Here is a 10,940-nt window from a genome sequence, read left to right on the forward strand (position 1 = left end):
GGTGTGCTATAGCACGGTCCTTTGATGTGTGTATGACCATCCCGCATGCCACGGATGTACTGTGTTGTGAACATCGTGTATGTGTTTGACGAATATTTTCATCATATTCTGCGCTTTATTCAAAATCTCAGGTTTTGACAAAACTACAGCACCGAAAGTCTTGATTTTTGCAGGGTATGTTAGTTTAATAAAGTATATTACAATTGTGTAAAAAAAAAAATTTCCAATCACTGAGGGCATCCTCCTCAGCAAATGTTACAATATGGCTTTAAGCTGAAATGGCAAAGGACATGATTAGAGCAACAATAATAAAGTTAAACTGGGTAATTACATCTGCTCTTCTCCATCCAACTCATTAGTGCAGTTGGTAGAGCATCGGTCTGGCAACCCAAAGGTCCTGGGTTCAAATCCTGGATGGTCGGTGATATTTTTTCACTGGCTGTCATTCATGTATATGGAGACTTGTGTTAAAAAACCTTTTCCATAAGGTAAATGGGGTATATAACTTCCAGAAGGAGGTTTAGGGTTAGTAAGGGCCAACAAGTAACCCAGCAATTACAAAACATTTTACAGAAAGGTTTAAATGCCGGCTTTTTATAAAGGATATAAAACCCTTTTAATAACATTCAAAAACATATACTGTAAATCATTGTAACATACTGTAATTTAATTGTTGCCAAATAAAACATTAACATGTTTGCAACATTTTAAAAATCTGTTCTCAAATCGTTTTCATGACCTTTATATAATCTGACATTTAAATATTATTAAAATGTTTTAACAAAACAAAAACATGTTTATAACACCCTTATAACTGTTTGATGGGAATTCATACTATCAAATCCATTTTTGGTGACATACCTTGTTACAGTTTCAGCAATGCACTTCATCAGAACTGGCAACCCGGCTTCTTGACTTTCCTGAAGTTGCTGCGGTGGCGGCGCTTAGAAGCTGGTTGAAAATATTCGCAAGAAATAATTCCCTCTCTGTTCATGGTGTTTCGCCCTCGTTTCCTGAACAGAGACGAGGGGAATTATTTCTTACCGAATATTTTCGACCAGCTTCTAGCGCCGCCACCGGCAGCAACTTCAGGAAAGTAGAAGAAGCCGGGTTGCCAGTTCTGATGAAATGCTGCGTAGCAGCATGAAACTGTAACAAGGTATGTCACCAAAAAATGGATTTGATAGTATGAATTCCATCAAACAATTATAATTGACAATCCAGATGAACCTAATACAACACCCTTATAACGCTTTTAAAGACATTTTCAGATTTGCTGGAAAGCTTATGTATGTGAAATCAGTCATGATTATATTCCATAATGAAACCAAAGATTCCATGCAGTCGATCAGTATAGCAGGTTCAAGACTATGATATTTTTCAGTAAACCTTTGACAAGCGTGTACTACCGTGATGTTGCAAAGTCGGAAGCTAACAACGTGTAAAGCGCAAAATTCATTCATAAATTTCCACTGGCAACAGCAGATCGCCTCCACAGCCAATCAGAGTCAAGTGCATTCATTTCAACGCAGTAAATATGAGATGCACACTTAAAATACGCTCTCGTCAAAGGTTTACTACAACATATTACAGTAGAGTCCATAGACCATTTGCAACAGATCTGCTATCTTGATACAAAAAGAGGATCTCTATGCACATGCCCTCTTCTTTTCTGCATTTTTGCAAAGTGCTGGAATGCTTAAAGTAAAGACTTATTGTGAAGGCATTTGAATAAACAATGTGCACCATGCAAGTAGAGCCTCCTTTTGAGATGACCATACAAAGGATCAGAAAGGCCAAACATGCTCCAAATGAGGTTTTGAAGAAGCACAGTTCTTGATATACTGAATTTATCACGAACCAACATTAAAACAAATTGTGGTCATATTCTTGGCTGGAATTTTTTTTCATGATCACCATTTGCCTAAAATCATCATCTAAATCCTTCAGTACAAATTTGCTAGTGTCTAGGGGAAGATGTTTTTGTGTGATTCAAATACCAACTTGGAACAATGTGTGTCCTGTGGTACCACCACAATAATCCCCTTTTGGTATACTGAAGAATTTAGATATACAGTCATAAAGAATGTCCTTGATAAATAAGTAAAGTAAAGTCCAAATCTGGTCCTCTTGTCATCATCTCTTGCGGTTGCGTTTGTTTTTCTTGCCTTTATCTTGGGAACCTCCGCCGCTCGTATCACTGCCTCCTTGTTTCTGGGTTCTGCTTTTTAGTTTGGGAATCAATTCACCTAGATGGATCATTAAGGCTTTTCCTATGTAGAATAAAAAACAAGTAAAGAGCTTTCATTAATATCAACATTTGCACAGAAACATATGAAACTGATATTAAGGCATGTGCATAGACTGATGAAATTTTTCAAAAATTTGTCAACATGTATATCAATATCATTTAATATGCCAACATCAACAGGGACAAATGAAGGTCACATCCATGATCTTGATTTGAATTATTTGGGCTACATTTACTCCTTATTTCTTCACCCTAAAGTGCACACAGAATTGTGTATTTATTGAGAGAAAGTGACTCTAAAAAAACAAACTTTTACTATAATGTTAGACTGAATTGACATTCGATCGCTTTTGCAGAAATTAAAACTCACATTTTGTCGCTGTTCTGGAATAACCTCGTAACAATATTGTACATTAATTAACACCTAGCAGCTATTGGAGTGACAAGGTTTTGCTAGAACAGTGATGATATGCATGGTGTGAGTGTGGAAAATTATAGTGATTTTGCACACTAATTATACATGCGATTTGCTTTTCAACCAAAGTGATCAAGAAATATGTGTAAATTCAGCTTTATAACACACTTACTTGTAGGGTATTGGTCCAAGACAGGGGAGCCATCTTCTTTTTTGAGTTGTACACGGACTCTACCTCTAAAGACTGGGTCTCTGTTCAGCTCTCTGGTATACATCTTGTTCTGTTATATATATGACCAATAGTTGAATAAAAGAATTAGTTTTTATGGATAATCTGCACAGAAACACACACTGGTATAGCCTTCATGTTAGCAGTGGCAGCGCCAGGAATTATTTTGTGAATTTCAGGGGGGCAAAACCAACAAATTTTGCATAAAAGTTGCAATTTTTGTAATTTTGGGGTTTAAGGCTGACATGGCCTTAAATAAAAGGGAAGCAAACTGGGGGAACAAAACATATGGGGTGAGGGAATGCCCCCTTGCACCTCGTAGTGCTGTCACTGCATGTAAACTTACATGAAATTAGTCTATTGCCAAGACTTCATTCAGGGATTATACAGCTTTATTATTGAAGTGTAATCACTGCAAAATCAACGGAACAGGGTGAAACAAGCTATTGGTCCCTATGACGACCTACTAACAGTCAGGCAACGTACACTATGTTGGTATGGCCACATCTCTCGCTCATCTGGGTTATCAAAGACAACCCTACAGGGTACAGTGAATGGTTCAAGAAAAAGAGGAAGACAGAAAAAGAGATGGGAAGACAACATAAAAGAATAGACTGGCCTGAACTTTGCCACCTCACAGAGGGCAGTGGAAGACAGGAGCAGATGGAGAGAGTTTGTTAAGAAGTCACCAGTGGTGCCCCGACGACCAAGCCGGTTAAGGGAGCAGTAAGCAGTAAGTAATCACTGCATCTTCATACAAGACTAACTCTGTGCAGGCTTTATTTATAAGTGAAATTCTGTTCCAACTCCAATGACACCTCATGCATATTGTCCTTATTAGGATCAGGTCTAAAACTAGCACTACAGCCCTGTTAAATTGGGTTTTCAAAGTAATATGCTAATACCTATTATGTACATCCAAAGGACCAGTGAAACTAATAAGGTGTTACTTGAGCTGGAACAGATTGAATTGAAAGGGGGTAGCTCAACATTTTTTGACCTATATTTTTATTGTTCCCATTATGAGGGAAGGGGGGGGGGTCCTCTTCTGAGTCAAAATCAATCTTTTGTGCAAATAAGGGGGTCCAAATCTGTATATGAATATGTTTTTATGCATTCTCTCTTCCCCCTTTTCTTTATTGAGTGGGCACCCTTCTGGATAGGTGCACAGAATATCTGCACTTTCCTTAAAATAAGAGGATTCCTGGCTCTTTGTGTCATTAAGCATTTCAATAAGGATGCTTATTGAAAATAAATTTCAGTAAGAGTCCTTATATATTAAAAATAAAACCCAATCTTTTCTTACCTCCACAACTGCGGTCAATCCTATAGCTTGACATACATCTCTGATTTCAGTCACCGTTGGATTATCTACCCCTTTTTCCTTTGTTATACGTCTTCCTTCAACCGCAGTCTTTTTGCTATTGATATATGCTGGATACATGCATATCCACCTGGATAAAAAAAAGACAATGTTGCAAATTTGTGCATTATGTTTGCATACTGATAACAAGTCACTTTTTTAATCATATGCAGCCTTTTTTATAATTCATTATTTATATATATTTATAATTCATTATTGTATGTTCATCTTCAAGGTGAACAAGAGGTATCATTGATGAGTGCACAGATTTCAAATTTTTTGGCTACAGTGCCCAGGGGGGCACTATAGTGTCAAAGGGGGGAGGGGTATCTGGCATGTCCATTGACTCACAAAAAATATTTCTGAGACTGAAATTGGCACCCCTGGCCATAAATAAGTATAAGTAGCGTGATTTGCTACCCGAAACAAGAAGTTGCCTTTTCCCCAACCCTAAACAAGTAATTAAATTGATGCAATTATTACCCTTAAACTAGAGTCCGAAGTTTTCTGTTTTACAGAAAACAGAAAAAAATCACGGAATCGGAAGTAGAACATGGAAAGTGACATTTTTGTATGATGTGACAAAAATTAAATGTTAAAAACAATCATCAGTTGTGCGTGTCAATTTTTATGATAAAAATACTGTTTAATAATACAGAAATAAAGGTATATTTAAGGCATGAGCCCCCTATATCCCTCCAAATATCAATAATCGGCCTATTATCATGAGATTATTCCAATCAGAGCATATTGATTGTGATATTGAACACTTTATTGTGACATTAATATCATTGTTTATACATTTTAAAGAGGAAGCCCCGCCAGAGCAGTTCTTCTGGGGTGAACCAGACCTTCAGGGAATGAAATGTCCTTGATCATGTTAAGAAAATGTTGCCAAACAAATGACCCTGGCACTTGTCACTGATTAATTTGATAACCATGCAGGTTGGTTCACCCCAAAGAAATGCTCTGGCGGGGCTTCCTCTTATTGCTTTATTCATGATACGATCATACGGATTTACAAATTTTACAACACAGAATACAACACAGAAAATGGATTTTAGAAAACGGTAAACTCATGCATCTGTGCATGCATGCATGTGGTATTTCGAATGAAAGGAACGGCACAACAAGCTGTGCTGAGCCCGTAATCATTTGAAGTTGAACATGCATTGATTGATTGCATGTCTGTCAATATGTCTGGTTCCATACAGCAATACGCAGTATTGCTGTCTGGTAAGCAGCAGGCCTCGAATTAAAGATCTGAAGGGGCACACGGCAACTTTTTTAGGGCAAGTTGAAAATTGCCTTGGATTTTCACTGAAAGGGCAAGCACGGCAGTTTGTAATTTCAAGAGGGCATCATGGCAACTGTTGAAAATTTGAGAAGGGCACCAAGGCAATTTCTCAAAAAAAAAGAAGAACACACACAAACATAGATAAATGATTTTATAATGAAGGGGCAGGGCTGGGGCACCGACGGCAACTTCATTAGAGGGCACGGCAAGTGACTGCCTTGGGTAAAGGACATATTTTGAGGGCATTACGGCAGTGGGGATGGGCACCCACGGAAAAATGCCATGGGTGCCGTGGGTTAATTCGAGGGCTGGTAAGCAGGTATGAATAATTCCGCGTGAATTGAGAAGTCAGAGCAGGTCAAACACAGAGGACTAGCCTACATCCCGTATCCTACTATCACTCAAACAAGCAAATCTCTTCACGAATTCACTCACCTTGCGATCCTACATCATCAGTTGAAACAAACATCTAAGTTTCCAAAAACAACTTTGTCATTCCTCAAAACTACAAGTAACTTCATTAATAAAAAATTGAAATCCTACTATTACCCGTTATTGAAAATTTTGTTTGATTCATGAATGTGAACCAAAAGAATGCACGAGTTGAGTTCAGTTGACCAAAATGGTGGCTCCTGCCTCCTGGTCACCTCAGATATGACGTCAGTATCAAGCTGCTTATTAAATATTCATGAAACCGACCACGTGGTCACAATCGGTGGATCGGATTGGTTGAAATCAACGCCAAGTTTTTGACCTTACAGGGGTCAGAGATATGCATATTAATGTATGAAAACAGCGATGCGGATATAGTATCATCACCGGGACTGAGAAATGCGACATTTTCGATGTTTGATTCGGGGAACATCAGACACGGAGACTCCGCGGAGATTTCTACAAATTTGTCCAAAGGTAACCAAAGGGTCGGGGATCGCATTTTTAACTATCACTAAATGTTTCGGAATTGAGGTCGGCTTTGTGAGGAACACCCCACCTTCGCATCCTTTATCATATGGGTGTCTATCGTGCTACGGTGGCCGGTGGGGAATATAAATGGTTACGTACATTTCCCCGATAGCGAGTCCGTTCCACACAAGGAAGGAAATTTTGCCTTACTCAGGGTGGTCTGTCAATAGTCATTACAATCAGGCGGCGGATGACATGATCGAGCCGGCAACTTGTGAAACCGCCCGGCCGTATGGCATTTTCCAATAAGTCGGTTAGTTTTGTCATTTGTGCAAATTGTGGGGTTCATTTATCGAAACCCAACGGTTTTAGCTTGTATATATTATTTATCAACATACTACATAGGCCTATTTGTTTGTGATATTTCAAGCGTTTTAAAATTTCAAAATAATCCCATTCAATTACACGGTTGACAATGAAAATTTACTGAATTTAGAGAATGCAATGCGGCCACCACCGATTACAATCATGCAATATTATAGTGTCATGTCTAGTACGAGGAACCCATACCGTAGTAGCTCTGCACAACGGTATGGGATGAAGTGTATACAAAAAGCTAGTGCAACGCAACTGCATGGTTTCAATTAGAGTTTGCACTAAAAAATACAAGGCTCCTGTAGCTTAAATAGTTGCATGTTTGTCATAAATATTAATTACACAGCTTCTTGTACTTCTTACCTAAACTTCTATGCTTGAAATTATAATAAATACTCCATTATTTTATCCAGAATAAATAAAAATTCATTAGCACATGATCCAAGTCGGTGCACCAAAACTGAGATGGCACTTCAGTGCAAACTTAGATAGGGCGTCACCAATAACGAAAATGTCATACCGATAAATGATGTGTCTGTTTGCCCGTTTTTCTAAGTTTGCGTTCAGTCATAGACTTTAAGCATCATATTTCGAGGCGCGGAAAGACACCAAATTGGTGTCGTATGACCTTTGACATTCTTTTGTGGCGAGTGACATGGTCTTTCAATTCACGCCGAGTGTCCTTGACAGGCTTGATTATGCTGCTTTATGCCTGCCACTTCCACATACTTATGCATAATACGGAAGGTCGAGTTGTGCCCATTTAATGTTTAGGCCTATGTTAAACTGTATGTTATACAAATTGTACAGCTATCATTTCTACCCTATGACGAACCGACATACCTGTAAATCAAATAGCCCACAAAAAACTGGTCATCGCTGGTATTTTTCATGAAGAAAAACGACCCTTTTTTACCCCGGAACATGTCCAAAACACGCCAGCTGATGTACAAGCCTCCCCACGCATGTACATAAACAAGCCGTGTTCATTGTTTAATTGTCACCTGCAGCTGTTCGCAAGAAAACTTTCTGCATAAAATTACCTGGGGTCGTTATCAGGCCTGAGACACACTGGCGCTAGTTTGAGGACAGTCACTATGAGTTACTAATGTCGGCACATGCAGAAAATGCGTGATGGGTCGCCATTTTGTGACTCGTGCAAGCTAACACAAACAAATTATTGGACTTAATAATCTTTTCAAGTTTTAATAAAACTTGCATCTATCATGATAATATTACATTTTATTATTTTATTATTTGAATTACATAAGCTATGTCAATTTTGTGTCCATGTTAATTTTTATATGGATTTACCTGTGTTGATTTTTAACTGTTGTGAACGACTGAACGTGGAGCTACGCAAACTGGCAGGCGATTACCCACCATGCAATGCGAATACACGGAAACGATCCAGTTTAGGATGCATCGCAGTTCCTATTGTGTAAACCAGGCGTAAACCGCCCATCCAACCTGATCGTGTGCACAGGATTTGTGCTGGAGGCTAGTTAATGTGCACAACCAATGCGCAGTTCTAAGAAGACCTTGATACTAGGCGGAGCTTACGTTTCACAAGAATGATTGACAGCTGTGAGTAGGTGAAATTCTGTTCTGTGATTGGTAGAAAAATATGGTTCTCGTATAAATGAATATATTATCCATGGCTTCAAAATTAGGAACCGTTTCTTCCACAGAGCCCTAGATAGGGCTCTATGGTCTCTACTCATCATACACGACCGTAGAAGTTCCAGCCAGCGACGACGCTTGCCAATCAGGCTAGCTATTTGTACGGCGTGGCCTCTCATCCTTTATTATCTCTGGTCTTGTCACGCTGGTAGATTCGCCCATCTGTGATTACTGACCTGGATCTGACAGAAGATTGTGGAATTTACGATTTTCAGCAGCAGGATTTTATGAAACTGCCAATATTTGCAAGTAGGCCCTTCTGAAGGATCGGTAATAATTAAAATATTTTTCATGGTGTCGGTAGTGCAAGTTGAAGTTAGTGAATTTGTGGTTTTGTATGTTATGTGCAAGAGTGTTTTCAGGAAGCGTAAATAGGCAGGCCGTTATGCTAAACTCTCCATCTTATATGTAAGTTCGGCGAAGAACTGGACACATCACACGGTAGTGTGATGTGTCCAGCCTGGATATATTAAAATAATGATATATTGCTGCTTCAGCGGTCATGAAAGAATTCAAAAGATAACCTCTGCCCCAATAATCCCAAGCTATTGTCTTAAACTGCACCTCGGAAGATGTATGGTAAGAACTCAGTCCTCAAATGATAGTCATGTAACGACCAAAAGATACATTACTGACTATCATTGAGGACTGAGTTCCGCAGTCTAGTTTGCGTTGCGAACTAGTGTCATGTCCAGACAGGGTCTAATTCTGCATAAAACCGGGCAACGTTATTTCTATAGATTGCTGCGCATTCAAATTGCATTGTATTGCATCGTAATTTCATTTGTGTCTATGCTAATTATGTTTACACAACATGAACTCACGTGTTTTCAAGCAAATTTGCCGATAATAGGTGATCAAAAGCGATCGGAATGTTACAAAAGTACAGATCGCATTCAGCTTACTTCATATGAGATGATCTTTGGAAAAATACGGCATAATTTGTCTTGGTGTTTGCGGAATGCCATGCAGTAAAATATTAATACGCTTGGCAATTCATGATTGACAACTAACAATCGGCGTGTCCTTCGATCCTCCACTGTCAATTTCTTATCCACTCACTAATCCTCACAAAAGCTTTGTGTTGATTACGTAATGTGTGGAGGCAAATTGCAATAAGTACAATGAAATAATGAGTAGGGCGGGCTCCGAGGCGGGTTTCTTCTTCATCTTACGTAACAGTATTGTTCTCCAAAAAACCCGAAGCTTGTCGTTTGGAGCTCTAGCTGAAATACAGCAAGATAATGTAAGATAGTAAATGTAAACCTGTATTTTAGCTAGAGTATCTCGAGCTAGTCATGTCTGAGACTGCACTGTTAGGGACAGGCATAAAAATTTCAAATTAATTCTATTAACATGAATTGTTGTTTATTGGAAGAGAGAACTTCTCAGAAACAATTTGACACCAAAACCAATCTTCTACTGTATTGCTAAGTGAAGTTATGACGAAATTACTGTCGGAACATTGGGCCATTTTCTCTGATAAGACTTACCATAGGAGTGCATGGGGACTTGATAATTTTTGTGCCCCCTGTCAATTTTTTTTTTGTTTTCACTGTAATTTAATCTAATTTTTGTTGAATATTATGTATGTTATCATTTTCAACACATCTGTGAAATTTTGTATGAAAATTCAAATTTTAAGGTGGTAAAAAAGTGATTTTTGTGCTAATTTTGGTCAAATTTGGCCATTTTTCGGCCATTTTGGGCCCATTTTAGGCAAAAACAATGATTTTCCCCAAGCGATAACAAAAAAGTGCTTTCTCCCAGCAAATAAGTAAACTGGAATTGTTATGTGAAAAGGATGAAAGTTTTTGTCAAACCATGTTTCCTTTTGTCAGAAGATGAATTTTGGGTCAAAATAGAATTTTTTCCCAAAAATGCCCCTTTTGACCCCTTTTTGACCAAAACGGTGATTTTCACCAAGGCATATCTCACAGAAAAAAATATTCAAAAGTGAAGTCAATGTTGCATTCTGCTTCCTAAAGCATTGAATCTGTTGTCAATGCAAACTAGAGCATCTGAAACAGGTTAATTTTGGTTTTATTCATCATTTTCTCCAAAAATGGTGTTTTCAGTGGCACAAAATGGCACAGATTTACATAGGGCTTTATTATCAAGTAAAATAAATAGCGCCCTCACTCAGATGTGCCTGTCCCTAGCACTGTGACTGTCAGACTGTGATGTGAAAATGCAGCCTAATGTTGACGTACACGAGTTCTGCGTGTACCAATTCTTACCAAAAAAAACATATACATACAAATCTAATGAATAAAATAAATAGGAAGCTACCACTTGAGAGAATTTCGCTAATTTACCTATCCTTATGGGAAGGATCTGCATTTTCCCGTGCTAACGCCATGTTCGCCTTCTGAATTCTGCTACCGGAAATACGTGACCTTTTAATTGACTTTTGACCTTTTA

At 38.4% G+C, this 10,940-nt stretch overlaps 1 protein-coding gene across 1 annotated transcript; it reads right to left on the minus strand.

Annotated features, from left to right (window-relative positions):
* Nucleotides 1–1,658: 1,658 nt before the first annotated feature.
* On the minus strand, nt 1,659–10,940 carry LOC140143117 (signal recognition particle 19 kDa protein-like). The gene is made up of 4 exons (XM_072165163.1): nt 10,835–10,940; nt 4,202–4,349; nt 2,839–2,947; nt 1,659–2,273 (listed from the first exon to the last, which is right to left on the minus strand). The coding sequence occupies exons 1-4, from the start codon at nt 10,876–10,878 to the stop codon at nt 2,137–2,139; spliced, it is 438 nt and encodes a 145-aa protein (XP_072021264.1). The 5' UTR covers nt 10,879–10,940; the 3' UTR covers nt 1,659–2,136.

Source organism: Amphiura filiformis, chromosome 20, assembly GCF_039555335.1.
Source record: "Amphiura filiformis chromosome 20, Afil_fr2py, whole genome shotgun sequence".
Lineage (NCBI taxonomy): Eukaryota > Metazoa > Echinodermata > Ophiuroidea > Amphilepidida > Amphiuridae > Amphiura > Amphiura filiformis.